Below are 20,630 nucleotides of genomic sequence, written 5' to 3' on the forward strand. Positions count from 1 at the left end.
TCTCTCTCCCAAAGCACTTTCAGCTCTTCCACAGCATCTATGCCTCTACTAGCCTGCCAAGCCCTGTGGATTCAGAGATGAAGCAGATCTAGTCCCTTTCCTTGAGTGGCTCGTGGTCCTGCACAGGGACACATCAGGCCACACACAACAACCAAGAGGCATGGACCCTGGGCTACTGTGGGCCCTAGCACCTGGCCCGAGGGTTAGAGTATGGGCTCTATGGACAGGATGCCTAGGTTTAAATCCGGGCCCCAAACAGACTGAGGAGAGCTCCCCTCCCTCCCCTGCTCCAGAGTGAGCTCAGAATTCAAGGTTCCTCAAGGACACGAGAGAACGACAGAGGAGGCTCACAGTGGAACCAGGACGAAGAGGCTGCATCACTTGACAGGGCACAGACTCTGAGCAGCAGCCAGCGAGAGGCACACAGACCGCCTTGCTGTTAAGGCCTGCCACTGAGGGCACTGCAATCAACTCCAGGGTAGAGGTAGATTTGCAGCAGCTGCAGGGAACCTCACGAAGGTAGAAAGAACCCCAGCTGCCTTGAGCTGACTCCCTCCCCTCCTTCTTTCCCTCGTGGCCACACTTACCTGTGATGTAGAACAAGGCAGGCCCGCTCAGCTTCCCAGCTGAGGCTGTGCCAGGCTGCCCACCCACACACAAAGCACCAGTACTTGAAGAGCTTTACAGACGTCACCGAACTGATTCCTTACAGTGTAATCTGCCCCATTTTGCCATAAGGATACTGAGGCTTTCTGGCATAGCAGTCTCAGACTGCCCCCACCAATGACGCTGTAAGGCACGGTGGCCTCCTTCCTTCCCTGCCATCCAGGGCCCATTGGCTCTTTCTTCCCTCACATGGACATAAACATGGCAGTTTTCTGGAGCTACTGCCCCATTCTTGGAAGGCAGCTTAGGCTGGCTCCACTCTATACATTGGGCAATGGTTCCTTACTGTGCTTGCTTGCTCTGCTTTTCCTCTGGTAAGAGGCATACACACAGGTGGCCCACATCAGTAGCCTAAAAAACCTGAAAGCTACTATTTGTAGTTCCCCAATCCAGCAAGCTCTTTCACCCTTCCAGGTCTTGTTCACTGCTCCCCCTGCCTAGAATGCCCTTTCCACCCTGTCTCCCGAAAACTTACTCTCTTTCAAGGCTTAACTAAGTGTTTCCTTAACGAAAGCCTTATTGACTTTCTCTTCTGCATCCCAGGTTAAAATGACTCCTCCTTTGCACAGGAGGCAACAGAGCAAATACGTTCAGAGCATGGTCTCGGCAGTTTACTGCCTAAATGCACGAGCCTCCTCCCTCACGCAGTTTTGAACCTTGTGGAAGGTTGAATCTCGTGGAAGCTGAAGCTGTTGAACCCTGTGAAAGGTATTTACTCTTGTACCTCAGTTTCCTCATCTGTAAGATGGTTAACAATTGTATTTAAAGAGTTGTTTGAGGACTGAGTTAATTTATATAAAGCATTTAGAGCAGCTCCTGTTTATTATTATTATCTCTACAAATGGTGAAACCAAGGTTCTAAGAAGGCAAGTAACTTGTCTAAGGTCATAACACAGGTAAGTGACAGAGCCAGCAATTGTCCAAAGGTGAGTGTGATTACACTCCATTGGACAGACAGGATGCTGATGGCAGCTGGAATCAAGGACAACGAGATGATCGACTCTGTTCCTCAGTGTGAGCTGAGGGTCAGACAGTCCGAGAATGGGATTAGGCTCCTCCTCCCTGATGCTCCCTTGAATTCCGCTGGGGAGCCTCTTTTCCCTAGCTCCTGTCCACAAAGGCTTGTATGTCTACCTTGAGCTCCTGTCTCCTTCACCCCTGTAGCCTAGAGGAGAGGACTAGGCTGCAGGGGCGAAGACGACAGTACAAGGATAAGGGAGGAGCAGAGGTATAATGCTATCATTTCAGGCCCAGGACAACTCTAGGAGTGGGTATTATTTTTACTGTTTTATGGAGGAAAATACTGAGGCTGAAAGAAGTGAAGCAACTGTCCTAAAACCCCACAGCTATTAAGTCCAGAGTAAAGATTCTGAATCAAACCTCCTGGACTCGAGACTAAGTTCTGCGTATCAGATATTAGTCATCTTTTACAGGTTCAGAGAGGTTAGGGAACCTGTGTCAGATCACATAGCAAGTTGGTAGCAATATTAGAAGTTCTCCTGTACCAATGCTTTCCAGCCTGTGAGCCACACCCCCAGGGGCCAGTGTACACACCAAGCATCACCTGAAAACTAAAAGAAGGGTTAAGTTTTCTCTTAATATACTAAAATAGCCATACTATTTGCCCAGGCTTATAGACAAATAGATAGTACTGTAGTTAATAAAATATAAATCCACTTAAAGGCCAATCAAACTCACTGTAGCTTTTTTCATTATGTATTTTCTTTATCACCATACACCTAAAATATAAGTTCTACCAAGTACTCAAGGTGGAAGGGAATATCTGTGAAGTTTTCAGACATTACTAAGAGCTCAACAGACTCTGCCTGCCTACCTCCCTAAGAGCTCTCCAAAACCACACTTAGGTATCTTTCTCAAGGTACTTTCTTGATCCTTAATTACAAAGTCATAATAGAAGTGTCTTTTGTGTGAAGTAACTGTCCAAAAGCCATTAGTACCAACAGAAGGTACAATCCCCTGCAGGACTTGAGTTCCATGAACGTTAAGAACCAATGCAATCTCCAAGCAAAGAGGACTCAAGTCCTGAGCTATGGAAGAAAGGAGTCAGGGAAATGAGTTTCTGTCTTTCCTATCCTGGCCTCCGACTCCATGCCTGCTCACTGGCCTATGATACATGGTCTGGGGAAAAGAACACACCTAACCTGGGTGCAAATCCTAGCTTTACCTCGTCCTGGCTATGTGCCCTTAGGCAAGTTACTTAACTTCTCTAAGTCTATTTGTCTGGGAAATCTGGCAGGGGAATAGGCATCTGGACTCTGGAGCTTATTAGTCAAGCCCTACATTCAGTGTGGGTCCAATTAATGCTTGTTGATCCCTCATGTGTACCAGGCCCAGTGCTGAGCACTGGAAATAAAGAGATGGGTGGTATGTAGACCTCAAGTGGCTCAGTCTCACAGGAAACATAAACATGTAAGCATATAATCACAAGAGCATGTGGAACACTCATTACAAAGTACTGAAGTCATACAAAGGAGGAGGTGATTAACTATGTCTACAAGAGGTGAGGGAATATCAGTGAAGGCTTCAAAGAGGGTTTTAAAGGATGAACAGGAGTTTTTCCAACACACCAAAAGGAGAAAGGCAATGTAAACAAACGGAACAGAATATGCAAAGGGAAGTGAAACCATCATGTATATCTGAAGAGCAGCAAGAGTCTGAGGTGGCTGGAATGTTAGAGGGAAAGGAGGTATGAAGATGGCGGAGCCACAATGAGCTAGCTCATCCAGAGCCTTGGGCATCTCGCTCAAGAGAAAGAATGGGCCACAGTCTTCCACACCTACGTTCTTGGCTGTGGTGTTCCTCCTGTCAAAATAAGCACTCTGCGATCGCACCCTTTCCCAGGGCTTTGATTTAAGAGTTCCTCTCCTGGCCCTGACAGTAAGGCATTTCTGTCCCACAGATTATAACTCACTCTGGGCTATTATTCAGCTCCCCAGCCCTGGCCCTGCTGCAGTTAGTCCAAACATAATATCCTTCATGCATATATTATCTGTCTCCCTATTATCTGGAATCATTTCGGAATTAAATTTCAGTCCTGCAATATTGGCTTCAGGAGCAGCGCGCTTTATGGGCTAGTCAAAGGTTAGAATACCAATCAAAATAACAGTGCCGATGCAGCGAGACATTTTAATATTCCAAAACCCGGTAATTGTAAAAGGACATAATATTTTTTCCCTGATTACCCCAAAGGCAACACATGTTAACAAGGCGAGGGAAGGAGTGAAAGAAATTTCAGAGTTCAGACAGCTGTAAGACATATTTAAAGGAAAAGCCCAGGCAGGGCACTACACCATGGGGGCAGGAAGATGAGAAGAAAGGAGACATTCTCTCTAGCTCCAACCGCCCCTGACTCCAAATGCAGCACTATTCCCTCTGCCACCTCTGGACTGCGTCCCAAGAGCTCACCTCCAAGGGCAGATGTTGCACAGGGTGGGATGAAAAGAGAAAGAACTCAGGTTGTAGAGTCTTGAGGCCTGGAGTCCAGCTTCAGTTCAACAATTCAGTAGCCTCCAGACCCCAAGACTGGCTCCTCCCAGGGCTTTAGAATCAAATCCAACAGCAAGCTCCAGGCTGTTCCCCTACTCACCCTCTCCTTATGACATGCCTGTGCCCCCATCTCTCCCTTGTTTGTATGTGGTGCCTGTGTCTCGTCCTCTACACACATTTCTTCCCAAAGACAGGTAGAGGCCTTTATCTCCCTGGCCTCAGTACTGGCTCCTGCCAGGACAGCAACCTGTAATTGCCCACCGCCCCAGAGACAATGCTCTGTCTTTCAGATGATGCTGAAGAACTGGACCACAGCCCTAGTCAGGTTCCTACTACTGAGTGGTCCTCCTCCCTCCAAAATAAAACAAAACAAACACCTTCCAGGGCTCCTAAATTTTCATGCCTCTCTTGGTTTTCATTTTTGTTTCATTCTTGTTTTTTTCCAAATTAGCTTCTGAAAGCCCCCGTCAAGGGGCTCTGCAGCCAGCACCATGCAGCTACCATTCCACAGAGTCCCAGCCTCTGCCAGGCTGCCTGTCACTCACGAAGCTTGATCCCAACAACATTAAAAAGTGACCTGACCAACAGAGTTTCAGGTCCTTCCACTTCAGATGGCTTCCCAGCAAGCTTAGCTCACTTGCTGGAGCCTCCAATCTGCATCATCCCGACCTGCTGACCTGCCTATGGCCCCCAGCAAAGAACTTCATTAAGGCCAAGAATTTATTCCTCCATAAGCCCTTAATTTATTACTGCGCTGATTGGGACTCTGAATGCTCCAAGGTCAGGAAAAGTCATACTCAATCGGAGATACCAACCTTCCCTTCAGCAGTTTCTCCTGCTGTCCACTCCCAGGGGAGGGGGAGGCAGAAGTGCTTCTTGGAGGGACCCAGGAAAGTCTTCCTCCTTAGTCTGTCACAGCTGGTTCCAGATGCTCCCGTTTTAAGCACCCCGAAATTGCAGCAGGGCATATAGCACAGATGGCAGAAGACAAATGGAGCAGCAGCCTTCATGCCCTGGTACAGGTGGGTCTGTTAAATTAGGTGACCCCATCCCTACAACCTCTGAGCATGACTGGCTGAGCCCCGCCTGCCAGGACTGACTCAGAACCTTCCTAAGGGGGTATGTCTGCTTCTCCAAAAGTCTTTCTAAACAGGTTCAGGCACCAGAGGGAATTCCAGACCATTTGTGAGTGTCATGTGCATGCACTTGCCTGGCTTAGTCTGAATGTACATGAATTGTGTATGTGTATGTGCAGGCATGCATTTGTACATACGTTTATACTTATGTGTCTGTGCATATGCATTTAGTATGTATATATTATGTGTGCAAGTATATGAGGGGGGCCCAAAATAAAATGAAATGTATGTATAAAAAATTTATTTAAACTTCTTAAACTTCAGTCACCTTCAAAGCACTTTCCATTTGATGCAATACACCTATTGAGACATTTTTCCACTATTCAAAACAGTTTTTGAACTCGTGGATTTTCATGTGATTTAGTGCTTCTCCCATTTTTTGTTGCACCTCTTCCACATCGGCAAAATGTTGCCCTTTGAGGACTTTTTTCATCTGGGGAAACAAAAAAAAAGTCGCTTGGGGCAAGGTCGGGTGAATACGGAGGGTGGGCAATGGAGGTCAAGCTGTTTTTGGTCAAAAACTGCTGAACACTCAGTGCAGTGTGGGCAGGTGCACTTGTAAGTCACCCATCATGAAATGAGCAAATGCGTTGAAAGAGTCTTCAAAAAAAATTCACTGAAGTCAAACACAACTTCTCACAACACCACCAGCTGGTATACTGATACAGATGGATTCCCAGAACACTTACCCAGTAGGGGGAGCCTTTACTGTAAGAAGCCTGCCCTCCAGAAGATAATTCCAGGTTTTTTGGGTCCCCCATCATATATCCATCTTTTCTCACTTTATGGAGGTCTCATCTGACCGATCGATTCATTTCTTAACCTCTTATTTACAATAATATGCTCCTCCACCCAGTCTTAAGCTACCTACTCCCATGGGTACACTTTAGAAGCTGCCAACCCCTATAACTGCTCTATCTCTGAAATCACTTATTCAGACATCCTACTGTCTAACCATAATCTCTTATCCTTTCATCTGGCATGTTCAACCATACCTGATATAACTGCTCCTCATCTTACTAGGACCTAGCTACTTTTTCCAATGGGCCTCTTGCTGTCTTCTCTTCCCTCAACATCCAGCTTACATCCCATGGTCCACCTTGGCAACCACTGTCTCAACATCTTCAGCTCCTTTGTTCCTTTCATCCACTTCGTGAGAAAATCTCCATGCTGGGTAGTTCTGTCTGCGTTCCGCATGCCCACAGCCAGGCAGCTGAACTCTGCTAAATAAAAGTCATGCAACTGAACAGAGCAGTTCCACCATGAATCGGTGTCATCAGCCTCACCTAAACCCTCAGCACCGCCTAAAACCCTACTATGTTTCTCAGGTCAGCTCACACTTCTGCTTACTACAACTATAGCAATCCTTTTCCACTTTCTGCAAACCCTCCCATCCCTCCCCTGTTAGCTATCAGCAAATGACTCATCTCCTGCTTCATAGAGAAAAAGAAAAGCCATCGGATGGAAGCAACTTCAACTTGCCATCATCAAATCCACAACCCTACCTGAGTCTATGCACACCCATCTTCTTCTCTTTCCCCCGTAACAGAAGAGGGGACCTTCCTCCTGTAGAGCCAATTTCAAGAACCTACACTTCCCTCCCATCTCCTTTCACCTCCTATATGTAGTACCCTTCCATAGCTTTCCTCACCCTAAGGATAAAGATCAAAATCTAAAGTGCAACAAGCTCCCACGTCTCCTCCCAGTTTCATTTCATGCCCCTCTCCTCTCTTCCCCAGACCACTATGCTTCAGGCAGTCATCCATTCAACAAACAATAATTAGTGATTGGGATAGAACAGTAAACAAAAGAGACAAAAATTCTTTGCTCTCATGGAACTTATATTCTAGTTCCATGAAGCTGCAAGGCCTCTCCACACCTCAGAGCCTTGCCACATGCGTTGCCAATCCCTGCTCATCCCTTAGCTCTCAGCTCAGTCACCGTTCCTCAGGGAATCAGTCCCTGACCCCACCAACTAGGTCTGGTCCCCTTATGAAACCATCCCATGGCTCTGAACTTTTTGGCATTACAACACAAATTAAAATTATTTAATATCCATTTTTTCTGTTATATCTCCAGGGCACAGCACAGAACTTGGAACACAGAAGGCACTCAAGTGTATCTGTTTATTGGTGAAGATGTGTATGTTTATTTACATGTCTTTACACTTTATGAATATGTTTGTATAAACACATTCGTGTCTATATATTTCCATATATTTCTGCAGGTGACTGTGAATATATGTATGTAATGTTTGCATGTATGGATAGCTATAAACAATTTGTGGTATGCCCACTTGGGTATATGCACTCACATGATTACACACGTGCATGTTTATGTGTGTGTATGTATGTGCATATGTGTGTATTTTCTGGTCCCTCAGTGACAGCTCTGACCTCTTGGAGGGAGCTGGGAGCAGGGCCCCAAGTCCTCTCTAAGCTGACAGTTCAATAAGAATATAAGATCATTCAATGACACTCCAAATGTCAGCAAACATTGGCTTGCTCCACTCTGCTACAGGGGAAGGAGGTGGAGGCGGGAGAGGTGGAAACCTGGTCATTGAAAAGCTGCTCTTCCCTGATGCAACCCACACCATTTCAGGACAGGAGAGGGCGGCTGAAAGACATTTTGCCTCTTCTCAGATCAGAGGCCTTAGGAAATGGGGATGGTGAATTCAGTCCAAGTTGTTCACTTACTAGACAGATCGAGGTGACCAAATAGACCAGAACCCTCCACACTTTTTAGCAGGGCAAAACTCTCCAGGGGAGTTAAGGAGGAGAGGAATAGGAAAGGAAGGAGGAACAAAGTAAGATCAAGGACTGGAGAGGACCACATAGATAGCCAGAGTGTAGGTCACATATATGGAAAAAAGGCAAAGATAAGGCTTTCACATAGTATTCCCACAACCTTGGCAATGATCTCACTGGCTTTGCTTTTACTATTACTCTTTTTAAGGGAGCAGGAATCTTTGTGCAGCCTGCACTGTCAGGCAGTATAGAGGTCAGAAAGATCACCGTGCCCCTTGACCTCCCAGGGCCCTGCAGCTTCCCTAATTTGAATGGCTGCTGGCAAGGACTGAAGCAAAGCTGAAACATGATGTGGCTGGAAGACAGAACAGAAGGGGTTAGACCTCTTGTTTCTCCTAGACCTGCTAAGTTTACCTCCCAAGAGGCAATCACAAGGCCAACTGGGAATAGAGTACTGAGCTTCCCCCATGCCCATTCCCCTTCTACAGCTCAGCAGTCTGGCAGAGAATCTAGCTGAACAGGCTCAGGAGAGCCCACCTCCACCGCCCAGCAGCACCAAGGTAGCCCTGATTGACAATGTTACCACATGGGTTGGCTGCTTTCCTGCCTTTCTGCCAAGGAACCTAGAGGCAGAGAGCTATCCATACACCAAAAAGTCTAGTGAACTTCACAGAGCAATTGTTCATGGTCAGTGCCTGCCTCGCCTGGCTGGGCCTTCACATTGCATTTGCCGAGGCCAGCAAGCAGCCTCAGATGCAGTCTGACAGCCGGCAGAGCCATCTTCCAGGAGCACAGGCCTAGCCATACCGGCACATGCAACTCTGTCAAGTCCCGAAGGAGAAGGCCTCTACGGAGCCAGCTCTCAAAGACTAGTCAGCCAGACAGCAATCATTCACAGAGCACATGCTCTGCGCCCTGCCCTGATATGGCCACTGGGCACACAGAAAGGAACCAGACTCAGTCTCTGTTCTCCAGACAGACATGTCTGCAAGGAAGCACACACACATGGACTCAGTTTCAACACTCTAAGATCCAAAGTGTCAAGGAGCCTCAAGGCAAGAGACTGGCTGGCTAAGCTTCTCAGCAGAGGTGATAACTGCGCTGAACTTTCAAGGAGAGGAATATGCCAGATGAAGATGCCTGGGGGGCACTTCTGAGAGAGGTAAGGTCGCAGGCCAAGGGCCGAAGATAGCACAGAGCCTGGCTGGCCTCCTCAGCCAAAGGTGGCAGGTACTTAAGTAGCTGTTGTTCGGGTGCACTGAAGATAGGAGAGGTGGGTAGGGGTCAAAGTACAAACACATCGGAGTGCAGAGGACCTGCATATCATAGGAAAGTAAAGGAGTTCACAAATGTTGCCTCAAATAAGGGTTGCCCTGAGACCGATGGGACAAAGTCCAAGGTCATTCTCTCCCATGTTCCTTCATAAGCTCACTTAGCTCTAGCCCCCGCCCCCCCCACACCAAAAGCACACTTCTCCCCCTGCCTGGAAAGCCTCTCCTCCTCAGATCCATATCTCACCTCCCTTGAATATGCCCAGTTCAAACCCCAAACCCTTACGTTCCTAGCCTAACCCTCCAACGAGCTCTCCTCTCTGAGCGCCCTGGGAGCCACTACTCTCACCCCTACTGTGTTCTCCCATCCCTGAGCTTCCTGGGAGTCACTGCTGACTGGTGGCTGTGGTTCCTGAGGCTGCCGGGGCTTTTGCTCTTGCATCAGAAGGATTTATGGCAATGAGTCTCCCTAGTGGACTGGGCCTCCTGGAGCAAAGATCCCACTAGAGCAGGGACTGGAGAGTCTACTCCTACACCTTTCTTCTGTTTATCCAGCAAGCACACACTAGGAAAGGACAGTTTTCCGAGTGATTCACTCTCTTCCAGGCCCCACTTTCCTAGCCACAGGGGGTCCCCTCCCAGCCCACAGGCTCAGCCCATTCCCAGGTGCTTGGTGCTACATTAGTGCTAGTTTCCTCCCTCACGCTCAAAGAAAATTGGGCTGTAGTTTCCATGGCCCTTCACGTGAGCAAGGCTCTGCTGTGGCTAGGCAGTACCAAAGCCAGCCTGAACCACCTCTACCTCCCCACCAGAGGAAGACACCAGGGCCAGTCAGGAGGGTCAGAGGCCACACTCCTGAACATATCAAAGGACACTTCCCAGAGGCTTGGCTAGCACCGCATCCCTCCTAGAGGTAATACAGCTCAGCTCAGAGGTTCTGCTCTGAGCAAGAGTCTGGAAATCCCCTTAGTTGGAACTTCTCTGCACATCTGAGTGACACCAAGTAGGAAAGCATCATACTCTACTCAGCAGCCCCGTCCCCAGCCAGCTCCCCAATCCCAGAAATGGCCACAATCTTCCAGTGCATATTAGCTAGGGAAGAGGAGAGAGGGATGTTGGGAAAAGAACAAAAAGAAAACAACAGAAATGAGAAGAAAAGCAAGTGGGCGGGGGGGGGGGGGGGTGCGGATTTGAGACACAGGAGATCCAGACGAAGCACTCAAGTGGGGCTCAGACACAGTACCTTTTTCAGATTAATCCATTGCTTGAAGTAATCTGCCACTGGCAAGCCCAAGTACTGGCACTGGCCTGGGAGCCTATAAGAAAGGGAAGAGAGAACAAGTTGGGCACACCCATGTCCCAGGTAGGGGGTCTTAAGCTAGGAAGTCCAACATAGGAGTCTGTAAACAAACAGACCACAAAAGGCCAACCCATTAGCCATGGGTCCCACCCCACGGGAGAAATGCACCCCACCTCCAGCACCCTAGACACCACACTCCAGATCCAGCCCTCTGACCCAAATGTGAAAACCTGAAGACTATTCAAAATAATATCAGCAGCTACTATTTTCTGATGGCCTACAATATGCTAAGTATCTTACTTATATTTTCACATTATTCTTCAGAATGGTGCTGTGATGCGGCCTACATTTTACAGATGAAAAAATGAGATTCAGAGGGATAACTAAGATCCCACAGCTAAAAAAAAAAAAAGACAGTGCCAAGAACTGAACCCAGGTCTGTCTCACTCCAAAGCCTACATTCTCTCCAGCACACTAGCTTGTTGTTTTGGCAGAGCAGAGAGGCAGAAATATAAGACAAGAGGAGAGAGAGAAAGAGCACATGGTTTACAGATAGCTGGGCAGGGACTTCCATTCACATTTAAGTCTCTAGCAACAGGCTTTCTGCAGACAGAGAGGAGACCATGCAGAAGGATGAGAAGAGGTCAGAACTTAAGCCAAGAGCCTGTTCTTGTTTTTTCTTTAAATTAAAATGTATAAACTGTCTCCTCTTCTAGCTGATGATGCCATTTTACCCATACAAATCCATCACCCAAACATTTACTGGTGTTTAATAATTAAGAGTCAGGCACTTAGGACTCAAAAAGTAAGACAACTCCTGCCCATAAGGGGCTCACAGTTTGTTCAGTGGAATGGACAATAAAAGTAGACAAAACAGCCTTAAGTTGGAACGCAGGGTACATGGAAGGATGGAGGAAGAAACTAGAAATACGCTAGGGAAGATCATAGAGTTTTTTGCTGAGAGAAGAGCTTAGCCACAGGCAATAGAGAGCCTTTGAAGAGTTGTGGTTTACAATGATTGTGCCAAGGCAAAAAAAAAAAAAAAAAAAAGCAAAAAACACATTACACTAAGAAAAGCTGGATAGTAGCCAGAAGACTAGACAACAGTCACAGAGATACTAAGCAAGCAACAGACAGTGGAGATGTAAAGGAGGACCGAAGGGGATTTGGGGCCCAGTGAGAGAAAGCAGTAGAGCCCAGGTCAAAGATTCATGGCTTGACTAGCTAGCTTCATGCTTCTCACTAAGACAGATATAAAGAAGGAGAAAGGGCAGCGAGAGTGTATTTGACACCCAGAGTAGACCAACATTTTGTCAATTGTATGATAGTTTGTAAGTTTTCTACATACAATGTATCCTCTTTCTGCCCAAACCAGGGTGGATTGCTCCCACTGCCTGCCCCCTAGCACAGCACTGGAAGGAGGCAAGAGTTTGGGAATGCAGTTGTAAGCAGATGCCTGACACTTGGTGAACACTCACTATCCGTTGAGTGTGAGGCGCCCAGGAGACATCCAGCAGTGGGATGGTATCTAAGAGGCAGCTGGATATCCAGTTTTAAAGAGAAGTCTGAAGATACAAAGTGCTGAATCATTAATATAATATAAGTAAAATTAAAGCCATGAGAATAGATTAAGATCAGCTGGGAAGAGTATGAAACGAGGAGCAGAGGGCCCATGTCTGCTCCATGTCTCTTTAGCTCCAGTTTTATTGAGCTAAAAGGACCAGGCCATCCCTACCAGATCATCACCTCACACAAGGAGCTCACTACTTCATGGAGTAGTTGGCTCTCATGAGGGACTCTTTCGATCCTTCAATTCTTAGACCATCCTTCCTTAATACCAAACTATGAGTATTACTGTCACCTTGTTACTTCCACCCTGAGGTCTGTCTTTAGAAACTACAGAGAATGAGACTTCCATCTTTTCCTTGCAGAATGGTCCCCAAGATCTGAGAGCCCAGGAAGCTTCCCCCAGAGTACTGTTCTCCAGGTCACACAGCCTCAGCCCCTTCAAGAATTCCACAGGGGACTGCTCTGTCTGTGGAGGACCCCATTCCCTGTCTCACTGCTTCACTTACAAACTCACTTTCACTTTAAACTAAAAAAAAAGTCCACAGGAGATAATACACCTGAGTCAGGACTCACCCATCCCACCCCATTCCTGGAGGGCAGGACTCCTGGATCTTTTTCAGGGTGCTGGTCACCCAAAATGGCACATGCTCTTTTGACCCCACTTCACATCACTTGTGGTCAACCTCAACTACAGTAAAGCAAGCTTCCCCTTTCTGGGCTCCTATACAGGGCTGGGCAAAAGTAGTTTACAGTTGTTCGTATGGAAAATAATACAATAATTAATAAATAATCATACAAGAATAAACTGTTTCACATACTCACAGCTATAAACCTACTTTTGCCCCACTCTGTATATAACTCATTTTTGAGCTCAAAATGCAGGTCATTAGGGTCAAATGCCACCGAGTAGTCAAGGAAGATGAGAGCCTGAGAAAAACCCAATGGATTTGGAGTCAGGGGGCTGGTGAGAGCAGAGGGAGCCTGCAATGTGTTTAAGAGTAAAAGATAAGAAAGTGGAGACTGCACGTGCAAACTCCTTGTTTAGGAAGCTTGGCAATGGGAATCCAGCTGGGATGACTGACCCACCCCAGAAAGTTTCAGTCTTTCCCTCCATTACTCCTCAGTTACTTGACAGACACTGATAAGAAGTTGATCCCCACGCGTCAAGCAGTACAGTAAGGATCTCCTTTTGTAAGACCTGTGATATCTTACTGGAAGGGAAGGTTCTTCTCAAACCCCCAGGTGGCACAGTGACATTAACCACAAGCAGTCACTTTCCTGGAAGGGAAATTCTGGCTGAGGCCAAGATGATGAAGGGGTATCTAGGTAGGGTATGTCCACGTTGGGAGCCAAGGGCAAAGAAGACAAGAAAACCAGGCAAGGTTTGGAAGGAAAGGTAGCCTTAGGAAATAGAATGTGGTTGCTTAAGAAGCAGAACTGTAATGTTTGAATAATTTTCTTATTTCCTTCAATTTTTCTTTCATGTTCCCCATCCTTAGTATTTGTTAAAATGCTTGCTGAGCTCAGCTATTTGTGAAAAATCACATTAAGGACTGTGAGTGAAGGGGGCCACTGGAAGCATCAGAATGTACTGGGTCAGCCGAAAAGTTTGGTTTTTTTCCCATAAGACGGCTCTAGTAGAGCTTAGTTATCTTTAACTTTATTTGAAACAATTTTGTTAGATTGTATTGTGACAGCTGTCATATCAGTGTGCATTTAAAAAAACTTATCAAAATTGGTGAATTTTTGTGTAGTCATTTTAATATTGAAGATGGAATAAAATAAGCAACAGTGGTGGCATATTATGCTTTATTATTTCAAGAAAGGTAAAAACACAACTGAAACACAATAAAAGATTTGTGCAGTGTATGGAGAAGGTGCTGTGACTGATCAAATGTGTCAAAAGTGGTTTGTGAAGTTTCATGCTGGAGATTTCTCACTGGACGGTGCTCCAGTCAGGTAGACCAGTTGAAGTTGAGAGCCATCAAACCGAGACATTCAGTGAGAACAGTAAATGTTATACCACATGGGAGAGAGCCAACATACTCAAAATATCCAAATCAATAAAGTTATTGATGAAGATGAAAAATGTGTCTTTTATTTTACAGAAAAAAACAAAGAACTTTTTGGCCAACCCAGTACAAAGGAACAGTCAGGGGGACTGGCCAGCAAAAGGCAGAGGTCCTAGGGCACCTATCATGTTCTCCTTTAGCCAATCCCAGCGTCCTGATTCTTTAGTTGACACAGGCCAAGAATCTTAGGCTGTGGCTAAGCCCTGGGGAAGGAGGAAGCTCCCTCTTTAGTGAGATTTCAAATGTAGGCATTTCTACCCAGCTAGTTAGTAAGGGTCTACCTCAGTAGAATCCTGCCTGCTTCTGTCGGAGGTTGAACTATACCAGAGGGGCCACACTGAGGACAGACCCAGGGGTGTTCAACCTTTTGGCGTCTCTGGGCCACACTGGAAGAAGAAGAGTTGTCTTGGGCCACACATTAAATACACAAACACTAATGAAAACTGATGAGCAAAATAAAGGTTTTAAGTAAATTTATGATTTTGTGTTGGGCCGCATTCATAGCCATCCTGGGCCACTTGCAGCCCGTGGGTTGGACACCCCTGGCAGACAGATTGGCAGGTTGAATACTTAGCCTCAGGTATGGCTCGACAGGAATCCTGAGTGCTGTCCGTACCCCACAGCTGACTGAAGCAGAGGAGAACAGGACATTCATTGTCACTCACTCCAGGCTCCAGTCTCCTACAGGTACACGTGCAGTTTGCACACAAGCATTGGGTTGTTGAGTCCGCTAGCCTGTGGTTGGTCCTAGCCCTACGACTTCAAGACACACTCAGTACAGATGTAGCAGGGCCCAGGCCCGTTTTCACAAAAGGTACAAAGCCAAATGCCACAACTTGAACTTTCAGGTTCCTCATAGGGAGACAGCTGCACATTTCTATGACAGAACCCCACCCCAGCTTAGGGAGCACCAGGAGAGTAACCTGTGAAGAAGGTGGGTTTGAGCAGTCATTATCCCCTGCGTAGAAGATGACACTGAGGCTCAGAGACGGAAAAGGACTGGCTGGGACAAGCAGCCAAGGGCAGAACTAGAAATGGAATCTAAGTCTCCTGACTGCACAAGACACCAGCTAGGCAGATGCACTCAGAGCTCTTCACGGTCCCTGGGAAGGCAAGGTCTAGGGCTACAGAGAGAAGTAGATAACACGGTGATCACTGCTCAAGGTCACACATGAGTCCAAGGTTCTTAGGATCCTACAGCTAAGGTCAGTGGGTACCAGTGGGTACATGGTTCCACCTATTTCTAAAGGAAAAGGGTAAAAGTCCCCCTGGCACAAAGGATCTGAATGCTGTGCGTTCCTACCAGATACTGATCCCAAGAAAAGAGCCACTGGCAGTGGGCCCTGGACTAGCCTGTGGGCATGAACGTGCAAGCAGGTTTATGGTGCCCAGGTCTCCATGCAGCTGGAATCACTGGGTACAAAACTCCTCCACTGCCCAAACATCATCTGGCCATACTTATTACTGTTGCCCAATGAAATTTTATGCACAGAGTCCACAGGTGTGATTTCCCCTTCTTTATGAGGGTCGGAATGACATCACTGACGGCCAATAGAAAAGAGCCAATTATGTCCAGGCCATAAAAAGGAATGGGATTTTTTCAACCAAATCAAAACTTCCCTCAGTTTCATGAATGCAAGGGGCCCCCTTTAAGGAAGGGCCCCCCAGTCCTGCCTGTGGACTCTACTAAACTGAGGGATATGATTACTTTCCAAATACTGTGTGGGGTTTAGGGCCAGAACTCTGCCTTTGGCATTTAACATGTGGCTTGCTCTTAGCACACTGGCCCCTTAGAGCCATCAAAACAGAACATCAAACCCTACCCTTACACACCTGATGGGCTCCTCACTACTCCATCTGCAGGGAAGCTAGAAAAGATGGGTTATCCTTATGTCCCCTTATTATCCTTTTAAGTACAAAAAAAGAGCAGAGAGCTCTCCCTGCTCAGAAAAAAAAAAAACAACAGTATGGAAGGAACAGGGTTATGAGAAACTGCCCAACAAGTGTACAGCACAAAGCAAAAGGAGCCCACCCACCCCTCATCCAGCCCCACCACCTGCAACCCAGCACTGGAGCTGGGTCCAGACAGCCCTGATGGCAAACAGGTGTGACTAGCTGGGCGCTGGCCAAGGCAGGGGACTAGCTCATTAAGGGAACGCCACCCGTGCTAATGGGTACAGACAGGATGAAGCCATTGTGAGCAGGAGCTCAGCTTTGAAGATTAGGTCAAGCAGAGATGGGGGCGCTCTGCTAGAACTGCTAGTCTAGAGTCAAGGAGGTCAGCAGCATCCATGGAGGTCTGACAGACTGACAGACACCAACAGCTAGGACTAGCAGGAGAGCAGGCACCAGTGCTAGAAAAGGTCACGGGCACCATTCCTTCTGTGCTTTTCTCTTTCAGCCGTGGGGGCAACCCCAAATCAGGGAGATGCATGCCACTCTCACTTTCAGCAGACTCCAGCTTTTAAAGAGGAGAAGGTCAGCCAGATCTGGAGCCATAGTTGGCCCCTTTCTGCCTCTCTGAAGAGGCCATGGGACCCAGACCTTGGAGGCATACAGGCTGTCAGTTCTGGCGTTCAAAAGCTCTAGGACATGCACATACTGCTCACCTGCCAGAGTAAACTGTTTTGTCTCATCTGACATGCAGAAAAAGGGAAGTGTTCGGAAGCAAAGGAGAAGAATAGGGAGAAAGGCTCTGTTTTCTTCAAGGTCATAGCCAGACCATCAAGGCACAGAAGCCCTAGCGTGGGGAAGGAATTGGCCAGTAGATCCAGCCAACCAGCCAGAGGCAAACCCCTGCCAAGGGGACACACATGAGGGGTGGTTGGGGTTTGTTTCCATGCAAAGTCTCTCCACTTGCTCATTTCAACACAAACATTCCCACAGAATGTCATTGCTGGCTGTCCTGCAACTCAGAACTGCCACACTTCCTAGGTTCTCCCCAAGTCCTGAAACTGAGCCTCAGGAAAGGTTCCATTCCCACTGGCTCCCAGTCTGGGAGTCCTACCTGGTCAGAGCCTCCACAGCCAGCAGGATGAGAGTCTGCATCCGGCGCAAACAGGCTACCCCAGCCCAGGCCACAGTGAGCTGGGGACCCAGCTCTTTGTCCCTCCTATTTGTTTCCCACCCAGAGGAGATAAACAGACGCGGGTGATGAACAGCCCGCCTTTCACGATCACTTTTCCTCAAGTTGAGGAGAGTAGCTGGTGATGGATGGGCTGGAATTTGGTTATCAGGAAGGGCTGTCAGCCAGAGGTGCCTATCTCCTCCCCCACTACGCAGGGCATCATTACACTGTGGCATCGAGGTAAAATATGAGCAAGGGGAGGGAAGGGAGAAAGAGGGAAGGCTGGGCTTCCACACGAAGCAAATTGAGCAACAATGAGAGCAGGCACGAGGCTGGGACGTTAGTTATCTGCCCGTGACACCTTTTATCTCTGCACAAATTGGTCCTTCCTCCCCCACTGCAGCCTCTTATACAAACAGAGGCAGGCACAATGTGTCACCACTGCAATAGCGTAGCAATTTAACCCGAATTAGTGAGGGGGTCAAGCCAGGAAATAGGGGTTTCTCATTTCAACAGGTTCCTTAGTCTCTGCTCTGAACCAGCACATTGTGGGGAGGAGGGTAGAGAGAAAGCAGACTCATAATTGAATTCACTCACTTGGCTGCTGCTGATGTATAAAAAATTAATGCTTGAGCCTGCTACTTATCAAAGCCAGTTAGTTTCCATCTCACCTGCAAGATGGCACCATGGCAGAAGACGTGGCCTGAGCCACCCTTGGTAGGCCGAGCACCCAGTGCTTTCAGCCAATGCAGGATCAGCAAGAAGAGAAAGGGACGGCCCACAGACAGCAGCCTCATGCCAGCAACCCCTTCTAGAGGCCTATAGTACAGAGTGCAGGGTCAGAGATAATAAGGAAAGGGGATTATAGAAGTGATCACATTAAAGACAACCCTGGACAGTTCAAGAATACACTTGAGTCTACAGGCAGAAAGGCATTCTGGCTCCATCCTCCACTAGATGTCCAGGGTGTTTTTTCCTAGTAACCATTCTCTGCCCCCAGGACACACACACACACAAACACATGCACATGATCCCCACACTGCTGTGCTGAAACTGAGGAAGCCAATGGCGGCACTGATGAGGCTGAAAGAGCAGGGAGTAGAGGAGCCTGTTCTATTTCCCAGCGACTTCCCCCACTGCAGAGCCCAGGGACAGAAGGGCCCCCAATGGGGGCGGTATAGGGGGAAGAGTGCAGTACAACCCTCTGGCAGCACATGCCCTGCCACACTAAGACAACTTGGTCAAGTGACCACGTGTCTTTTGGTAGGTTATGTCACCTGCATGCCCTACTCTGTGAAGGTGAGAGCCAGCCAAGGGAAACATTGTATAAATAAGTGCTCCTAGAGGGATTCTGGCTCTAAGAAGGTCTGCTGAGACCAAAACTCAATGGCCCTGGAAGATGCTTCCAGGCCACCTGCTCTGAGTCAACAGTGCCTTAGTCAGGTATTGGATCCTGGAGAAACTACTGAGGATGACAGCCAAAGCGGAAGTTGCAGAACCACTTGACAGTTGCAAAAATGAATTCCAAGAAGCTTGGGGGTGAGAGACATGAATGGAGGCACCTTGGGACTCATTCTCCAAATATAAAGAATCAGCAGGCACATTATCAAGGAACAAAAGCCAAGGCCCCGGTATAGACAGAAAATAGGAGTACTTTCTACCCCAATTGCCACCACATATTGGGCTGGCCAAAAAGTCCGTATATTTTTCCTGTAAAATAAAAGACACATTTTTCATTTTCACTAATAACTTTATTGATCTGGATATTTTGAGTATGTCGGCTGTCTCCTGAGAGGTTCAACATTGACTGTTCTTAGTTAACGTCTCAGTTTGATCGCTGCCAGCTTCACCTGGTCTACCCGACCACGGAGAAATCACCCAGCGAGAACTCTCCAGCACAAAACTTCACAAACCGCTCTTCTTAAAATGTTTTTAATTGTTATTCTATTACACTTGTCCCAATTTTTCCCCCTGTGCCCTCCTCTGCCCATTCCAACCCCCTCCCCCACAGTCAATCCCCACACTACTGTCAATGTCTGTGGCTCATTCATACATGTTCTTTGTCTAGTCCCTTCCTTTTCTTTCCACCATTATCCCCCTACCCCTTCCCTCGGGTCACTGTCAGTCTGTTCCATGTTTTCGTGCCTATGGTTCTATTTCGTTTGTTAGTTTATCTTGTTCATTAGATTCCTCTTATAGGTGAGATCATATGGCACTTGTCTTTCACCAAATGGCTTACTTCACTGAGCATAATATTTTCCAGTTCCATCCATGAAGGGTAGGTGGTCCTTCTTTCTTTCTGCTGGGTAGTATTCCATTGCGTGAATGTACCACAATTTCTTGATCCACTTATTTGCTGGTGGGCCCTTAGGCTGCTTTTAGCACTTGGCTATTGTAAATAGCACTGCTATGAACATTGGGGTGCATAGGTTCTTTTGAATCAGTGATTCTGGATTCTTAGGGTATATTCCACGTTCAATCAGTCATAGCACCTTCTCCATACGCTGAGCAAATCTTTTTCTGCGTTTCAGTTGCATTTTTCCCTTTCTTGAAGTAATAAAACATAATATGCCACAAATGTTGCTTATTTTCTTCCATCTTCAACATTAAAATGGCTACACAAAAGTTTACCAGTTTTGAAAAGCTTTTTTTAACGCATGCTGGTATGACATCTGTCACAATACAATCTAACAAAATTGTTTTGAGTAAAGTTAAAAATAGCTAAATGCTACTAGAGCCGTCTTACAGAAAAAAACAAACAAATTTTGTGGCCAACCCAACATGTACAGATATCACCGAGACCCAGGACCCTCAAGGGGTAGAGGCCAATCAAGCCTGACTCCCACACTCAGGTAGCTTCCAGGCCCACCCAGAAGATAACCACAGTAAGAAACGTAATGATCACTTCAGAAGAGACTACTGAGTGAGGGCTCTTGTTTCTGGTGACGGGAGGGCAAAGTTAGGGGGCACTTACAAGACCTTTGCTTGAACACACACACACACACACACACACACACACACAGTCCCTCCACTCTCCTCTGCCTGCCCACAGCCCTGAGAGAACGCACTGCCGACCTCTCAGCCCACTTTGCCCCACACTTGCCCCCATCCTCTGGGACGGCTGCAGGTTACGATTCCAACCACAGGCTTCAGAAAGATGATACACTTGCTGGAGCCTGCAAAGGGTCAGGAGAGAGTACTGTTTGAAATACCAGTGTGACAGCTGGCTCCTTGTCTGTCTCTTTCTCCCCCACCCCCTCTCCAAACTTGTCATGGTACAAGAAGTCTATAAGCA

The 20,630-nt window shown here is 47.3% G+C and overlaps 1 protein-coding gene across 7 annotated transcripts in view; it reads right to left on the minus strand.

The window, feature by feature from the left end:
- Positions 1 to 20,630, minus strand: part of LOC112314443 (ERI1 exoribonuclease 3) — a 121,937-nt gene that overhangs the window by 45,603 nt on the left and 55,704 nt on the right. For all 7 annotated transcript variants that reach the window (XM_053917992.1, XM_053917995.1, XM_053917991.2 and 4 more), the window contains one exon: positions 10,571 to 10,643. In XM_053917992.1, coding sequence (XP_053773967.1) covers positions 10,571 to 10,643 — 73 coding nt within the window. The remainder of the gene's footprint in view (positions 1 to 10,570; positions 10,644 to 20,630) is intronic.

Source organism: Desmodus rotundus, unplaced genomic scaffold, assembly GCF_022682495.2.
Source record: "Desmodus rotundus isolate HL8 unplaced genomic scaffold, HLdesRot8A.1 manual_scaffold_92, whole genome shotgun sequence".
Taxonomy (NCBI): Eukaryota; Metazoa; Chordata; class Mammalia; order Chiroptera; family Phyllostomidae; genus Desmodus; species Desmodus rotundus.